The 17932-nt window shown below is 38.4% G+C and overlaps 1 protein-coding gene and 1 long non-coding RNA gene across 12 annotated transcripts in view; one reads left to right on the top strand and one right to left on the bottom strand.

Moving 5' to 3' along the window:
• Positions 1-7935, bottom strand: part of LOC109495557 — a 51595-nt gene extending 43660 nt beyond the window's left edge. Inside the window, exons 1-3 of one of the 3 annotated variants that reach the window (XR_006591421.1) lie at positions 7799-7909; positions 5715-5867; positions 1007-1080 (exon numbers count right to left, since the gene is read on the bottom strand). This is a non-coding gene — a long non-coding RNA (uncharacterized LOC109495557). Of the gene's footprint in view, positions 1-1006; positions 1081-5714; positions 5868-7798 lie in introns of all 3 variants that reach the window. The other 2 variants (XR_002151017.2, XR_006591422.1) reach the window with 2 other exon arrangements.
• A 10-nt stretch (positions 7936-7945) lies between these two features.
• The window catches only part of CCDC181 (coiled-coil domain containing 181), a 29010-nt gene continuing 19023 nt past the window's right edge, over positions 7946-17932 (top strand). For 2 of the 9 annotated variants that reach the window (XM_023248040.2, XM_045048424.1), the window contains exons 1-4: positions 7995-8130; positions 13437-13576; positions 16540-17350; positions 17437-17487. In XM_023248040.2, the coding sequence (XP_023103808.2) occupies positions 8070-8130; positions 13437-13576; positions 16540-17350; positions 17437-17487 (1063 nt within the window). In that variant the 5' untranslated portion in view covers positions 7995-8069. Of the gene's footprint in view, positions 8289-8339; positions 9131-13436; positions 13577-16539; positions 17488-17932 lie in introns of those variants that run through there. The other 7 variants (XM_045048430.1, XM_045048425.1, XM_045048428.1 and 4 more) reach the window with 7 other exon arrangements.

Genomic DNA, 17932 nt, shown 5'->3' with positions numbered 1-17932 from the left:
ACAAAGTTAGAAATAGAATTACCCTATGATCTAGCAATTGCACTACTAGGTATTTATCCAAAGGATAAAAACACTGATTCAAAGGGGCACATGCACCCTGATATTTATAGCAGCATTATCAACAATAGCCAAACTATGGAGAGAGCCCATATGTCCATCAACAGATGAATGGATAAAGAAGATGTAACATATATATATACAATGGAATATTACTCGGCCATCAAAAGGAATGAAATCTTGCTACTTGCAATGACACGGATGGAACTAGAGTGTATTATGCTAAGCAAAATAAGTCAGGCAGAAAAAGACAAATACAAATGATTTCATTCATATGTGGAATTTAAGAAACAAAACGGATAAACATATGGGAGTGGAAAGAGAGAGGGAAACAAACCATAAGAGACTTTTAATGATAGAGAACAAACTGAGCATTGATGGAGGGAGGTGGGTGGGGGAGTGGGCTAAATGGGTGATGTGTATAAAGGAGGGAACTTGTTGAGTTGAGCACTGGATGTTATATGTAAGTGATGAAGCACTGAATTCTACTCCTGAAACCAATATTACACTCTATGTTAACTAACTAGAATTTAAATAAAAATTTGGAAAATAAAAAAACTAGACTGTTTAAGGAATGTATTGCTGGTGTACAAGCTAAAAGTGTGTTTGTCCTGCTGCTGAAGGTCACAAGCAAACTCGAGCCCCAGTCTTCAGTGTGACATACTCATCACAGTCAGTTACAGAAAGAAAGTCTTGATTGGGGGGGGGGGGTACTTGTCATATTTTCATCATAGCTATTTCTAGTTAAGTGATATATCTGATGTCAATCTATGCCAAATCTGTAAGTAATTCTAAGAAAAGTTTCAAATGTCACCTCAATAAGGTTTACTGGACTACTTTATGTACAAGTTCAACCCCGCTTTCAGAATGCACCCCTATACTTCTGATCCTCTTGTTTGATCTATGTTTATATAGCATTTATCACCTTCTAACATATAATAAGACTTACTTATTTAGTATGTTTCTTACTGTCTTCTTTCTACTGGAAGTTGAGCTTCGTGAAGACAGCGAATTTTCGACTCTCTAAAGAAAATATTCCCCATATTATCAAATAGTTTTTAACTTAAAAAAGATCTAGATGTTAACATACCAATTTCAAAACATGTATGTGAAACATTACAACTATAAAGTGTTCTGCAAGTGAGTAGCATTAACGATGGAATGTAAAGATATAAAATTCAGAAAAATATCCCACTTACTAGGAGAGAGTCTCCTACAAACTGTTCACACTTAGCCCACAAACTCTGTAATAGCCTTATATTTTTGCTTTCGAGCTTTTTGCACTTTCCTTTTCAATTGTTTTTATTTTTAATGTTTATTTATTTTGAGAGACAGAGAGAGAGAGAGGCAGAGAGAGAGGGAGAGAAAGAAAATCCCAAGCAGGATGTGCACTGTCAGCATAGAGCCTGATGCAGGGCTCCAAGTCATGAACCGTGAGATCGTGACCTGAGAGGAAATCAAGAGTTGGACGCTTAACTGACTGAGCCTCCCAGGTGCCCCAGCACTTGCTTTTTTCTTTTCTTTTCTTTTTTTCTTTTCTTTTCTTTTCTTTTCTTTTCTTTTCTTTTCTTTTCTTTTCTCTTTTCTTTTCTCTTTTCTTTTTTCTCTTTTCTTTCTTTCTTTCTCTCTTTCTCTCTCTCTCTCTCTCTCTCTCTCTCTCTCTCTCTCTCTCTTTCTCTCTTTCTCTCTTTCTCTCTCTCTCTTTCTCTCTTTCTTTCTTTCTTTCTTTCTACAAATGGGTTTTAGGTGGTTGAGGTCATTGGAACTCTGATTTCCAGGGAATGTAATAGTTCATCGATATATTCCGAGTACATAGAACTGTGTCTGGTGCATAAATGCTCAATACTTATTTGTTGAATGATTTAAAATATGACTATGCCAGGGGCGCCTGGGTGGCGCAGTCGGTTAAGCGTCCGACTTCAGCCAGGTCACGATCTCGCGGTCCGTGAGTTCGAGCCCCGCGTCGGGCTCTGGGCTGATGGCTCGGAGCCTGGAGCCTGTTTCCATTCTGTGTCTCCCCCTCTCTCTCTGCCCCTCCCCCGTTCATGCTCTGTCTCTCTCTGTCCCAAAAATAAATAAATGTCGAAAAAAAAAAATATGACTATGCCAAATCTGAGTATTGTCTGCAAAGTATATTACTTGGAACAGTTTTATAGGAGACATGTATGGTCACGTCTTTCTAATTCTTGACCCTTATTTAATCTCCTTTTCTTTGGTTACTTAAGTTGTATATCAGCTTATCTAAGTCAAAGCCTTCCTTCAAAATGTCCATTATTTAAACAGAGTTGCTCAACTTGATGCTCGTCTCTTGCCGACAGTGTGTGCTCGTTACTTCTTTGTATCCTGTGATGACCAACCACTGAAGACTGCAGGAGTGTTATCCATTTCTGGGCTTCTTTACAGAATGCACGTTTAAAACCTAAGCTTATAACTATTATTAAATTAAAAGTGGAGAGGGAAAACATATGGCACTGGTCACTTATACAGGGATCTTACGTTTGTAGAATCCCATAGTCTCTAATGAATCATAAATTCTGAACACATTTCTACTGCCTGTGATGAAAATACGGTTATTCATTGATATTTAACATTTTCAGACTTTAAGAAGAACAGGGCATGTTAAGTGAAAGGCCCTGGATAGCAGACAACTTCTTTTCTCTATCTACCTGATTCTTCCTGAATCATCCTGTTCCTACATTTGTTTAACTCCCATTTCTTGTGTAGTCATTGACAGACTGAGGGCAGTTACATCAGAGAGGAGAGGGAAAGGATTGTATTTATTTTTCCAGCTATATTGGGATATAAGTGAGAAAAATGGTATGTATTTAGTTTGCACAGCATGATTTTTAAGTTTTACAGTGTGATGATTTTATGTGTAGGTATATACGTACATGGAGAGAGAGAGAGAAATGATTACCTCAATCAAGTTAATTAACACATCTATCACCTCATATACTTTTTTTTTGTTTGTTTTTGTGATAATACCTAAAATCTACTCTCCTAGAAAATTTCAAGTATACAGTACATTATTATTTATTATAGTTATCATGCCATACAGATCCCAAGAACTTATTCATCTTAGAGCTGAAAGTTTGTGCCCTTTGACAAATATCTCCCCATTTCCCCCTCACTCTCCAGCCCCTGGCAACCACTGTTCTACTTTTTGGTTCCATGAGTTCAACTTTGTTAGAGTCCACATATAAGTGAGGCAGAATTTGTCTTTCTTTGTCTGGCTTATTTCACTCAGCATAATATCCTCCAGATTCATCCATGTTGTCACAAATGGCAGAATTTCCTTCTTTTTATTGCTGAAAAATATTCCATCATATGTATGTGTATTTATCACACTTTTCTTTCTTATTCACCCTCTGATGGACTCTCAGATCGTTTCCATGTCTTGGCTATTATGAATAATGCTGCAATGAACATAGGAATGCAGCTATCTTTTTGAGATACTGATTTCATTTCCTTTGGGTATATTCCTAGGTGTGGTTTTGCTGGGTCATATGGTAGTTCTATTTTTAATTTTTTGAGGAACCTCCACACTGTTTTCCACGGTGGCTGTACCAGTTTGCATTTCCACCAACAATGCTCAAAGGTTCCCTTTTCTCCACATCTTCACCAACACTTATTATCTCTTGCCTTTTTGATAATAGCCATTCTAACAGATGTGAGGTGGCCTATCATCATGGTTTTGATTTGCATTGATGATTAGTGATGTTGAGTACCTTTTCATATACCTATTGGTCACTGTATGTCTTCTTTGCAATAATGTCTATATATGTCCTTGGCCCATTTTAAAATTGGATTCTTTATTTGTATTTTTGCTATCGAGTTGTATGCCTTCCTTATACATTTTGGGTACTGGCCTCTTATCAGATATGTGGATGGCAAATATTTTCTTTCATTCCACAGGTTGCCTCTTCATTTTGTTGATGGTTTCCTTTGCTGGGCAGAAGTTTTTGGTTTAATGCAGTCCCACTTTTTAATTTCTGCTTTCATGGCCTATGCTTTTTTGGTGTTATGCCCCAAAAAGTCATTGCCAAAACTAGTTTCAAAGAGCTTACTCACTATGTTTTCCTCTGGGAATTTTACAGTTTCAGGTCTTACACTTAAGTCTTCAATCCATTTCAGGTTAATTTTTGTATATGATGTAAGATGAGGGTCCAATTTTATTTTTTTGCATGTGGATATCCAGTTTACCCAAAGCCTTTTATTGAAGAGACAATCCTTTCCCCATTGTGTATCCTTGGCACCATGGTCAAAGATTGGTTGAACATATAGCATGGATTTATTTCTGGGCTCTCTATTCTGTTCCATTGATGTATGGTTCTGTTTTTGTGCCATTACCATACTGTTTCAACTACTATAGCTTTGTAATATAGTTTGGTATCAGGGAGTGTGATGCCCATAGCTTTGTTCTTTCTCAAGACTGTTTAGGTTATTTGGGGTCTTGTGTGGTTTCATGTGAATTTTAGGACTATTTTCCTTTCTCTGTGAAAAATCCTATTGGAATTTTGATAGGGATTGTATTGAATCTGTAGATTACTTTGGATAGTATGAACATGTTAGCAATATTCTTCCAATCCATGAAGGGGCACCTGGGTGGCTCATTCGGTTAAGCGTCCGACTTCGGCTCAGGTCATGATCTCACAGTTGGTGAGTTCAAGCCCCATGTCAGGCTCTGTGCTCAGAGCCTGGAGCCTGCTTTGGATTCTGTGTCACCCTCTCTCTCTGCCCCTCCCCCATTCACACTCTGTCTCTCTCTCTCTCAAAAATAAACATTAAAAAAAATTAAAAAAAATATTCTTCCATGAACATGGAAGATCTTTCTATTCATTCATGTTTCCTTCCATTTCTGTCATCAATATCTTATAGTTTTCAGTATATAGATCTTTCACTTCCTTAGTAACTTCTGAAGTATTTTATTCTTTTTGATGCTATAGTAAATGGGATTGTTTAAATGCGTATGGAGAGAGAGAGAGCAGAGTGACCTGCTGAACTCTATGAACCTGCCAAATGTGGGGCGCCAGGGTGGCTCAGTCAGTTAAGCGTCCGACTTTGGCTCAGGTCACGATCTCATGGTTTGTGAGTTCGAGCCCCGTGTTGGGCTCCATGCTGACAGCTCTGAGGCTGGAGCCTGCTTCAGATTCTGTGTCTCCCTCTCTATCTGCCCCTCCCCTACTCAATAGCTCTGTCTCTCAAAAATGAATAAACATTAAAAAAAAGTTTAAAAATGTAAAAAAATTTGCCAAATGTGTCATTAGCATTCCTCCATCATTTCTTCCTCACTTAATATGCCAGTCCTGTATTCTCATGGTCTCATGGTATCTCTGATTATCCTAATTTACCAAAGGTCTGCACTTTCTAAAATGCCCCATTTTAGAAATTTATTCTTCCCTTCTCCTTGATCATCAAAACACTAATTCCTTCAATAACCTCTGAGCTGATAAAGTAGTAGGAAGAAATTATGAATTCAGTTACATGATTAAGGTTATTCACAATAAAATTAGCTCATTTACTGAGTTATGTCAACTCAATAAATATTTACTAGCCACTTAAATGCCAGTTCTGCTAAGTATACAGAAATACCTAAAACTCAGTCTCTTCTTTAAGGAAGTCACAGTTAGAAGAAATGAAGGATACACTTAACTTACCCAAAGATGCTATTAGTTTTAATGGAAATGCCTGTTCACAGATCATACTTCAGTGGTTTTCATAACATGCTTACAATATCTCAGAGGCTGCCACGGGCAACGAAGGACAGATTTCATCTTATGCTGCCAGCAATTCTGAATTACATAACGATCCTGGAATAAACAAGTTGATGCCCCCATGCCCTCGCAAATGCTGACTTCTCTGTGTATAATGCCCCACCCTTGTGCAATTCTTTTCATTCTTCAAAAGTCAGCTCTAATGTCAACACTTCGCAAAGGACTCTTTGTCATCACCTTTTCCTAATTGATCTCCAGTTTTGAGCTATATCTGTACCTTGTGTATCACACTGTGTTCCCTTTCTTTAAAGCCCGACTCCTTTTTTTCAGACTATGAGCTCCTTCATGCATAGATTAGAAATTATTCACCTCCCAGCAGACCTGTAAGCAAGGCACTCAGCAGGAAATATTGAATGAAATTAATTATTGAAAACCTATTATTTCTCTGCTTTCTTTCATAGATGCTAGTGAAATAGATCTTTTTTAGGAGCTCAGGTTTATCACTACATTTTATTTATGCTTTCATCACTTGATAGACATTTGAGTTGTTTCCACTTTTTGGGTGCTATATCCATTACATTTGTAAAAAACATTTACAAATATTTGGGAGGACCAGCGGGAAAAGTATTAAATTAGGAGTTCTGAAACCTAGATGTTACCTAGATGTAGCTTTGGTAGTAATTCCATACTTATTAAAGGAGATTTAAAAACAAATGTTTATTTATTTTTGAGAGAGAAAGAGAGAGGACAGAGCGTGAGCAGGGGAGGGGCAGAGAGAGAGGGAGACACAAAATCCGAAGCAGGATCCAGGCTCGGAGCTGTCAGCACAGAGCCCTATGAGGGGCTCAAGCTCACGAACTGTGAGATCATGACCTGAGCTGAAGCTGAGTGCTTAACCGATTGAGCCACCCAGGGGCCCCTTCATTAAAGGAGATTTAACTAAAATTCCTTCCACCTTAAACAGTCAATAATTTTATATTTTATCTTTTTCAAGTGTTTGGCCTAAGATCGAAGTCCTGCAGCAGGAGAAACATTAAATCTGGAACTATGAGTTACACATTGCAGCTAAGAAACACAGTAAATATTGTAATCCATTTTAACCTTAAAATCTTTTTTATTTTTTACTTAGTTTACAATTTGGAGAATACTTTAAAACTCAATTCTACATGCCCCTCTTTGAAGAAAAGATGCTCTCCACTATACCAGGTGATAAACATTCTGATAATAAACAGAGGTGCCTGGGTAGCAAAGTTCACGAAGCTTCCGATTCTTGATTTCTGCTCAGGTCACCATCTCTCCGGTTTGAGAGATCAAGCGCCATGACTGGCTCTGCACGGAGCCTGCTTGGAATTTTCTCTCTCCCTCTTTCTCCGCCTCTCCTCTTCTCACGCACACACTCTCTCTCTCTCTCTCAGAATAGACTAACATTAGGGGCACCTGGGTGGCTCAGTTGGCTGAACACCTGACTTCCGCTCAGGTCATGATCTTCTGGTCTGTGAGTTCAAGCGCCACATGGGGCTTGCCGTTGTCACTGGGGTTTCAGGTCCTCTGTCCCCCTCTCTCTGCCCCTCCTCTGCTTGTGCTCTCTCTCTCAAAAATAAATAAACATCAAGCAAATAAATATACATTACACATCCTAATAATAAAAAAGAATCTGAAAATTATGGAGTGTACTGAGGAAGTACTTTCATTTCTCCCTGTTTGTTTCTGGCAGGGAATGGCCAGTTTCTAAAATCTTGTCATTTGTCACTGCAATCAAAAGTTCACTTTGCCTCCCTTTTATACATGAAGTCGATCTTTAAGGAGGATTTGAGAATATCCTAGTTGACCATTCTCACATTCTTGAAACCTGGAGCAAGCATCCTTTGACCACTCTTTTGGGTGCAAAAGGATGTGTTTTTCATTCGCGGTGCGGTTGCTGAAGCTTCCAGGAAAAGAATCTGGTAGCTAATTAGCAATCCGCTTACCTAGTAGTGAAAACTGAAATGACTTGGATAACGCGAAGAAAATAACACACAGACATGTACCTCCAGAAATCGCTCTAAAAACATCCGTATTTGGCGAGAGACAACTCCACGCGGGAAAAGTCACAGCCAAGAAAGCGATCCTTCGCCAACTCTGACTCGCGCCTTGGAAACCTGCGCGTGGAGCGTGCAGAGCTCGGTTGTCTCCTTGGAAACCGCAGCCCGACAGGTCTCAGGCAGGCCCGGGGAAAGCGCGCCTGGGGGAGCAGGTGTTCTCAGGCTGCCGTCTGCGCCTGCGCCGGTCCACCGCGCCCTCGTAGGAAGAGAGGCCCGGATGGAGGACGCGGAGACGCGCCGTTGCTATGGCACCTGGGTCCTGGCCGCCGTGGGAGCAGGTGCCGGGGTCTCCCTCGCCTCACTGTCTGTCAGAGCTTAGAAAGAGGAGGAGAGGAGAACTCCCCCGGCCATCTCTGTGACCCCAGCCGCTGCATCTCACACAGGCAGGAGGGGAACCAGAGGGAGAGAAGGGAAGGATGATGCGGAGATTTTTATGGTGGGAGATATTTATAGAGGGGACGGGGGTCAAACGTCTGGGACGTCTGGGAGGAAAAGTGCTTAGAAGAAGGGAGCGAAGAGCCTTCCTTTGGGCTTCTGATGCGGGCGAGTCCCGGGTCCGGCGAGCCCGAGGGGGAAGTCTGGCAGCACCTTGCTTGGCTTTGTATGAGGGAACCCCCCCCCCCCTCCATTTTTGTCATTTTCTTACCCCGCTCAAAGTTCTCCTCCCCAGGAGAAAAAAAGTCATTCCTGAAACGGTAGCTTCCATGAAGAGGCTCGGGTATTCATTTAGTCGATGGTACCTGGGGACCCTGGATACAAATTAAACTTACCACCTAATGTTTGTAAAATACTACTTAATTGTCATACTTGGTGACAGAGCATGAATTTAAGAATTTTAAAATTCAGTTGAGAAGGAGGCAGCAGGGAGAATGGGCCAGGTGGTCTCATGGTGTACTTAGGGGTTAGCTTTTGCTTAAGTACTTACTTTGTATTAAAACGGGTTGTCTCTGACATTCTTTCGATGCTCTTCGATTTTAAACAAGCATGTGTTTAACGGGCTATGAGATAAGGCTGGGGTCAATGAATTAAACTATTTTCGAAGGTCTGAATCCCGAAAGAAAGTTGTCAAAAGCGTATACATATAGACTTAGCTTAGACTCACATTAAAGGATCTGCAGTCACATACCCACAGGGGATTTAGCAGACACCCAGGAGGAAGGAATTAATTTCTGTCTCTTATTACAGTTAACCTATTAAGAGGGTGGTTCTTACTCAAGCCACACAGAGATTTTTACTGCTGATAAACATTGAAATGTAAATGTGTGAAACTCACAAGGAGTAAGTGTGAGGGATTCAGTTTGTGTAAAATGTGTTTTTGTTCCAGTATGTTGACTGTGTAGCATATGGCCAGTGCCCTGGGGATGATGATTAAAACAACTGAAGGGGATTGGATATCCTGTGACGCATTTGAAAAAGGCTTAAGGGACTTGGTAACAAGAATTTATGATTTACGTTCTTTGTTTACTTGGCAACCAGCCATGAGGTTTTTGAAGAGACAGGAAAAGAACGGCGGTACAAATTTAATGCACCTTCATTTTCTTCTTAGAGTCACTTCAAACTGTGGCTTTTTCTCTTTTCAATTCTTGCATAATAGTACGATTTAATAACACCTAGTATGTTTGATTTTTTCATTTTATTTTTATCGATTATGCTGATCCTGTTAGTTTTAAATTTGAGCTTTCACATGGGTGAAATTCGTTGTAAATAATAAAGCACAGCTACCAAAGTCCTCAGGCAACTATTTGTTTACAAATTCAGAGCTGTGTTTATTACAAAATTAAAGGAGAGCACTGGAGAGTTCCATAGAAATTTTAGTCTAACAATTAGTTATGTAACCTAAACATCTTAATAAATAAATGCCAAGATCCCTGGTCTGAAAAGAAAGCGGATTATCCTAAGGCACTTGTGACTGTGAAAGACAGTATTGTTTCTATAAGTATTTTGGATCACAGTGAGTTTTAGTGTGTTCTAATCATCCATGGCACCCTTACTTTCAATTAGTAGATAGTTAGGCATAACAGTTGAGGTGAGTTAGCCTGTCTTGCGGCCAGCCAGTGGTAGATAAATTCACTCCAAAGCATTGGTTTGGTTTCCCTAGGTTACCTCAAAATATTATTGCTCTCAACCTTTGCTTTACAAATTACTGAAACCTTACTTTGAGTTCTTTAAGTAAGTCCGTTCTGTATTCTTAGTTTAAAAGAAATAAGTATCTAGAAGGAATTGTAATCCAACTAATACATTGGAAATAGTTGTAATTATCCAGTTGAATAATTAGATTGAATGATTTGCATTCATGTACCTAAAACTAACTTTATCTTGAGAAGGGGAAGGGTACCAATCAATACCAAACACTATGCTAAGGCAGGCGGACATTGAACTGAAACAGACCAGAAGTTTTTTTTTTTTTAATTTTTTTTTTTAAATGTTTATTTATTTTTGAGACAGAGAGAGACAGAGCGTGAACAGGGGAGGGGCAGAGAGAGAGGGAGACACAGAATCTGAAACAGGCTCCAGGCTCTGAGCTGTCAGCACAGAGCCTGACGCGGGGCTCGAACTCACAGACCGTGAGATCATGACCTGAGCCGAAGTCAGACGCTTAACCAACTGAGCCACCCAGGCGCCCCCAGACCAGAAGTTTTTAAGTCTTGGATTTAAAAGGCCCCGATCACTTGTTTTTGATTAAGTTTATCATGATTCTGTGCATTTCCTTTTAAATTCTCGTGCTTTTCATGAGTTGGCAGTTATTTGCTAATTTGCAGCTTATAAAAAGTTTAAAATAAATCTTAGGGGTCCCCCAGCTCAACAGTTTTTGCCGAAGCACCTTGTCATTGACAGGGAATGAAGCACTTCTAATAGGCTGCTCACTTCTCTTCAGGACAAGTTTGCAATGTAAATTCTGTTTTAAATTGCCGAAACATATCCCTGTTTCCAGCCCCTGACACTAGTTTCACTGTTTGAAGTTAGGCAAGTCCAGTCTTCCTCCAGCCAGCAGCCATTTGGATAATGTAAAGCACGTGTCATGACTTTTGTGTTTTCTTTTCTTTAGGATAATATTCCTAAGGCATTCCTCAGCGTCTGGTTTTCAGGCATTACTCTCATAGCCTCCCTTCTTCCCTTCCTTCTCTTTAATGCCTCTTCCTCCTGGTTTGCTAGCCTCTGAATGTGTTCCAGCTTGTCTTTTGTCCTTTACAGTGCAGCCCAGGAAACTGGAGAGGGTGCTTCACGCTTCTGTGTGTCTCACCCATAGTCTCAGGCTTGCAGTTGGTGTATATGTTGGGTGTCCCCATCATCCTTTTAACTCACTGGAACCTACTGTTCAGTAAAACCTATTAAAATGTTTTTCACACACAGTATTGAAAAGCCTCACCTCTTCACTTAGCTAGTGCTTGTGCAACTAGTGGGAAGGTGTTCTCCCACATGCTTTTTTGGGCAATGTTGGAAGGAAAATCATGTATATCTCATCTCCCTTTAGTAAAAGTGGCACGAGGTTAGGTGATCGAGTCAAAGGTTCACAGATAGTAAAGTGAAGCCAGTGGCCGAAACGAAGCTTGTGGGTAGTTTATTAATTCAGGCAAAATCTCTCTCATTTTAGATCCTAAAGAAATATGTTCTTGACATCGGTACTTTCTGCCTCCAGAAAGGGTTTTAGGCAACTTAGTCTTGCTACAGGCACAAGAGATGGCTCATAGGTATAGAAACAGGTATACAAACAGGGTCCCACGTGTTTGGGACCCTGAAGATGAGATTTCTATAGTTCTTTTGAAACTGGACCTAAAATTCTAGTACATTTAGAGAGCACTTCTCCTTCTGTTTTTATTTAATAGTGGAAAATGTGCAGATGATTGTTATATATTTCTACATTTATGACAATTAGATCTACATGAACAGTTTTCCCTCAACCCTGTTTTTTGAACAGATAATCAGACATCAGACTGACCCCTTCTCCCTCCTTCCATATTCTTCTTCAGGAACACATTATGTTCAGGTCACCCTGGACAATTGCATGCACTTCCATGTTTGTTTGCTCTTTCTCGTGCTGTTCTCTTTGTCTGAAATAACTAGTAACCTCTTGTACTCAGTATTCAAAGCCCATCTCAGCTTTCCTTGGTATTTCCAATTTTAGACTGAGTTCATTGCTTTTTTATTCTGTCTTCCATAATTCTTTACTTTTTTATTTTTTTAAATCTACATTTATTTAAAATTTCTGGGTTTTGTTTGTGTTTGTGTTCTGTACCATACCGGAAACACCTCAGGGGCATAGGTCTGTTTTATAATCTTTATGGGAATGTATATAGGAATATTGTAGGTGTTCAACAAAGTTTCATCAAAACTGTACATATATACACATATATATGGTATGTTCACATGCATATACAGACACATAGGTGAAGATTTATTTGCTGCTTTTGTTTGAAAAATTATAGACAAAACTATATAGCAGGGCTAGGAACTGACCTCAATTTGTAGATAACTTGAGCTTTGTTCTCTTAAAAATGACTTAATTTAGGGGCGCCTGGGTGGCTCAGTCAGTTGGGTGTCCGACTTCGGCTCAGGTCACGATCTCATGGTCCATGAGTTCGAGCCCCGCGTTGGGCTCTGGGCTCATGGCTCAGAGCCTGGACCCTGCTTCTGGTTCTGTGTCTCCCTCTCTCTCTGCCCCCCCCCCCCCCCCGTTCTTGCTCTGGCTCTCTCTGTCTCAAAAATAAAATTAAAAAAAATGACTTAATTTATACACCATTTCATAAACATTAACTTTCACCTGACCTATTTATTTATCACTGTTACTGGATAGTATTAGACATCACATTTGTTTTTGCTTTTTTTTTTAATGAAAAATATATTTCATAGAGTTTAAAACAGTTTGACTTCTGTGGAAATTAACATTTACTGTAGTTGAAAATCAAATGTTACTTAATTGAAAGCTCTCAGATCACAAATTATAACCATGCCCTATAAACTAGTAGAAGGATTAAAAAATTGAGGATAGGAAGTGATATTCAGGTCTCCTCCACATTTGAAAGTTTGCTTTACACTTCTCTTTGACAAAAGACCCACATTTGTACCTGTTTTTGTTCCCTGAATGAAATCTGAAGAGGATTTTTGCTTTTATGAAACTGTAATTGCTTCTTTGCTTTATGCCATGTTGGCTTTCCTTGGAATACTCTGCTTTCAGAGAGCTGAGGAAACCTGTATTTGTTTTCATTTGAACATTAGACAACGTTAATGAGTATGACTTAAAAGCTGAGTCATCTGCTCTGACCTGGGCAAGGAGTTTTAACGATTGGCAGGGGATGTGGAAAATCCTTCTCTAAGCCTCAGATAGTCTTCTTATCCCCCTTTTTTTAGGCTCCTTGTAAATGAGGGTTTCAGGAATTGGGTGGAGGGGGGTGGTTTTTAGAGTGGTACATCTAGAAAATGTCTGGCCATTGAAGGCCTCTCTTTCAGGGTATACAGATATATGTTTATTCTGAACGTTCCATGCTTTGTGTTTCTATGTGTTGGTTAGTCTATTACATTAATCTCCATACTCCACTCTACCCCTAAAGTGGACATAACATATACCTTATCTTTTTAAATCTCACAGCATTATTCTATAACAAACAGAAAATGGATGAAAATAAAGATATGGACTCAAAAGAAAGTGGAGAATATGAAGATGACTTTGAAAAGGACCTGGAATGGTTAATTAATGAAAAAGAAAAAGGTGGTGCCAGCATAATAGAGGTATATATAAATTGCCAAAAGCATTCATAATAATTACATTAACAAAGTGCTTTGTAATTCTTCAAGAGTTTTGCACATACTATGTCATCTAAACCTCCCCAAATTCCTTTGATATATATAGAACAAGTATCATTATTTCTCCCTTAGAGATGAGAAAATTGAGACATTAAGAGTTTATATGTTGTATCCTAAGGTGAGAGATGAGAGAACAGGGATTAAGTTAGCACTTAATAAAGTTTAAATTATGATTAAAAATACGAGTACCTGGGTGGCTCAGTCCATTGAGCTTCTGACTTCGGCTCAGGTCATGGTCTCACAGTTTGTGAGTTCGAGCCTCGCATCCGGCTCTGTGCTGACAGCTCAGAGCCTGGAGCCTGCTAAAGATTCTGTGTCCCTCTCTCTCTGCCCCTCCCTCACTCATGCTCTGTCTCTCTCTCTCAAAAATAAGTAAACATTAAAAAAACTTAAATTATAATTAAAAATTATATTATATTATATATAATATATATAATATATAATAATTATATATTATATTAAAAATTATAATTTATATAATATAAATAAATATGATTTATTGCATCAAAAATAAAAACAAGTACAATTAATTTCTACTTTATATAAACTTGGATAAAATCATGGGGTTATACTTTTAATATAAATGAAAATAAAGCAAATCCTCAAAAAACATGGTCTTTTGGCTAACATTTGAAACCTTAAGACTGAATTAGCCCTTCAGGGGAATGTATATAGAGGAAAAGCGTAGAGAGTCAAAACTGAGCCATAGGAATACCTGTAGGAAAAAGTGGACCCATTAAACATGATCATACAGGTAGAAGGGAAATCCAGGAAAATGAACCCGTTCCTGGATCATGAATATATATATACATATATACATACATATATATATATATACATATACATGTATATATACATGTATATATACATGTATATATACATGTATATATATATATGTATATATATGTATGTATATATGTATATATATATATATGTATGTATATATATATACACACACATATATATATATACATATGTATATAGTGTGTGTATGTGTATCTATATGTAATTTGTGTGTGGGTACATGTTTATGTATATTCATATATGTACATATTCATATGTATATATGTATGAAATTAACGTCAATAAATAGGTAATGAAGAAAAGATGTAAGACTGCTATAAGAATAGGTGACTTTAGAGGGACAACGACCTAAGTAATTGTGACAGAAGTCAGATTTAAGGTTAAGGGAAAGAATATGAGAAAAAGAAGATGGGCAGTTTTACATCACAGACTTCTCTTAGTTGCATTTTGCTTTCTTACGCAATGGAGAGGACAAATGGGATAATATTTGAAAAAGGCAACAGAGCGAAAAGTAAAGGTTTTCCTGAGATGGCCTTTAAGTGGGAGTTCGATGCATCTTTAACAGAAAAATAGTAAGATTGAGTAGAGGCAGAGATACCCCAGAGTGGTCAGTTTGAACCAAAGTCTCATGACTGGAGGGGTGTGAGATCCAAAGCACAGAGTGCTAGAATTAGAGAAGTGATGATGATGCTTCATTGTTTCATTTCTTCATTCAGAAAATATTAATAATCACCTACCATGTATCCGAGGCTATTGTGGGTGCTGGGGAAATGGCAGCTTCAGAACAAAGGGCTCTCATCCATCTTACTCATTTTTGTGGGTGATTATAATCACTTCCTCCTCTGAGGCTGGCAGGAAAAATGGATGACAGAGATAGAGACTGGGATGAGGGCTGGGGGGGGTGTGAAAAGTGGCAGTTTTATTGCACTGAATTTTTTGGTTACTTTGGCTTCTTTTGCAGTGGGTTTTAAAAAATGAAAACCAAAGAATAATTAGGAAACAGATACTGTCGGAATGAACTAGAAAATCAACTACGGCTTAAAAAAACCAATTACAACGCAGAAATCTTAGTTTACTTGTTTGTTAGACATTTTAATGGGCCAGGTTTCTTTGCTTATCAGACATCTGGCAACGCTGTGCAGGTTAGGAAGAGATGGCTATCAGAAAAGATGACCTTTAAGCATGTAAAAGCGGAAGGGGATTTTACGAGGTTGAAGAGAGCAGCAAGTAGTAGTTCCCATAGAATTGTTTCAGGAGGGAGAGAATTGTCTGAGAAAAAGGACAAAAATATCGTAGGGGAAAAGTGTTTCTGTTTGGTTGGTGAATATGCATGTATGTGGAAAAGATGTTAGATAAGAAGCCTTTAATTAGAAACAGGTGTAGAGCAGGGTTTTGTGATGTGATAATATTGATCTATGGTTCATGTGGAATTACGCTTTTTTAATATAAAACTGAATTTATGATGGTGTTTAGCATAGACTGTTGGAGCCTCAGAGGATAGTTGAGGAAGGAAAATGTCATCCGTAGATAAAAATTGACTGGAATTTGGATATAGATTCTGCAGAAAATGGCAGCAATGATAATCTGAAAAGATTGTAAGAAGCTCAGAGTGATTAGAACTCGACTAAAGGCTGATATTGTAATGGTCCTGGGGAGAAAGATAGTTTTTTGAAGAATAGAAATATTATAAGGAGAAAACACTTAACAAAATTTTCTTCTGAAAATTTAAAGTGAGGAAGATTTTATAGAGGAACCATAGTAACATAATAATGTACTGTTTGTAGTTACCCTTTCATTAATTAGCATACAATTTTTGAAAATATTAACCTAGCCCCTAGCAACATCAAATTCAGATTTAGCATTAAATTTTTCCTAAAGTGCTATTGTCACATGTATTTCCCTTGGGATGCTCATAAATATGAATTCAAATATTATGAGCACAGTGTAAATAAGAAGCATGTAAATTTTCCCATTCATAAAATATATTGCATGATTATGAAACTTCATTTTGGATTATCTACATATAAATGGACAAAGAGTCTCAATTTTTACTGAAAAAGAGAACCTTATGTATATTTTTTTAGATGGCTTGTGGGAATGAAGAGAATATTAACCAAGAATTAAAAGACAATGAAACAGAAACAGAACACACTGAACAGAGTTCTGATCCTGACAAATCTTTGAAGGATGAAGTTTCACCAAGAAGAAATGACTTCATTTCTGTACCGAGTATTCAACCTTTGGATCCCATATCAGATTCAGATAGTGAAAACTCTTTCCAGGAATCCAAAGTAGAAAGCCAGAGAGCCCTGGAGGAGGAAGAGGATGAGGAAGTAAGGAGATATATTATGGAAAAAATTATACAAGCCAACAAGATTCTACAGAATCAAGAACCTGTGAATGATAAAAGGGAACGGAAGCTTAAGTTCAAAGACAAATTAGTTGATCTGGAAGTTCCTCCACTGGAAGACACTGATACTTACAAAAATTATCTTGAAAATGAAAGTAGTATGTCTGGAAAACTCTCACAGTTACGTATTTCCAAGGAATTTGGACAAGAAAATGTGCTCATGTCACTAACTGATGGAAATTGTGAAGAGAACAAGGATAGGAAAATTCTAGTCGAGAGAGATGGAAAGTTTGAACTTCTGAATTTACAAGACATTGAGAGTCAGGGGGTTTTGCCCCCCATTAATACTAATAGTACAGAAAACGAGCCTCACCAGTTGTCATCCAGATCTTCCAACTCAAATGTCAATAGTGTCAAGAAAGAAGAGCCGATAGCAAAGATTCATGCTGTTGCTCATTCATCAACAGAAGAGCCACTGGCTTATATCCCTCAGCCACCAGCCAACCCCAAGACTCGTCCAAGTTCTGCTGCCAACTCAGATCGAAGTAAGGGGAATGGGAAACCTAATCACAGGACACAGTCTGCAAATACACCTCCAGTGACCTCAACATATTGTCTTTCCTCTCGACAGAAAGAACTGCAAAAACGGCTAGAACAAAAGAGAGAAAAGCTAAAGAGAGAGGTGAGCACATAAGCAGGCATCATATTGAAAGCGGGATGTGTTTTCATGTTTTATAAATGTAGTGGTACTTGAAATAGTTCCTCAAAGTATTGGGTAGATTTGCTTGCTTGTTTTGTTTTTCTATTGTTAGATTAAGTGGTTAAATATTAAGAGTGCAGATTATGGGGTAAACACCATGATTATCTTGGTCCTTTCTTGGAGGGATCACAGGGCCTAGTAATGAATGACTTGTGTTAGAGACAGAGGTCTCAGTGATGACATCATCTGATCCTTTCATTTTAAAGATGAGGCTCAGAGAAGTGACTGCTGAAAGTAATTTTGATGTGAGCAGGTGAAAATCAGGTGTCCTGTGGAAAAATGAAGGCACAAATTTGTTGGGGTTTAGGAGGCAGCAGGTAGATTTGGATTATAATTCTGACTTATGTGTGTATGTGTTTTCACATAT

Source organism: Felis catus, chromosome F1 (assembly GCF_018350175.1).
Source record: "Felis catus isolate Fca126 chromosome F1, F.catus_Fca126_mat1.0, whole genome shotgun sequence".
NCBI classification, from domain to species: Eukaryota; Metazoa; Chordata; class Mammalia; order Carnivora; family Felidae; genus Felis; species Felis catus.
The sequence above is the reverse complement of the archived record's forward strand: the minus strand, read 5'-3'. Positions and strand labels throughout refer to the sequence as shown.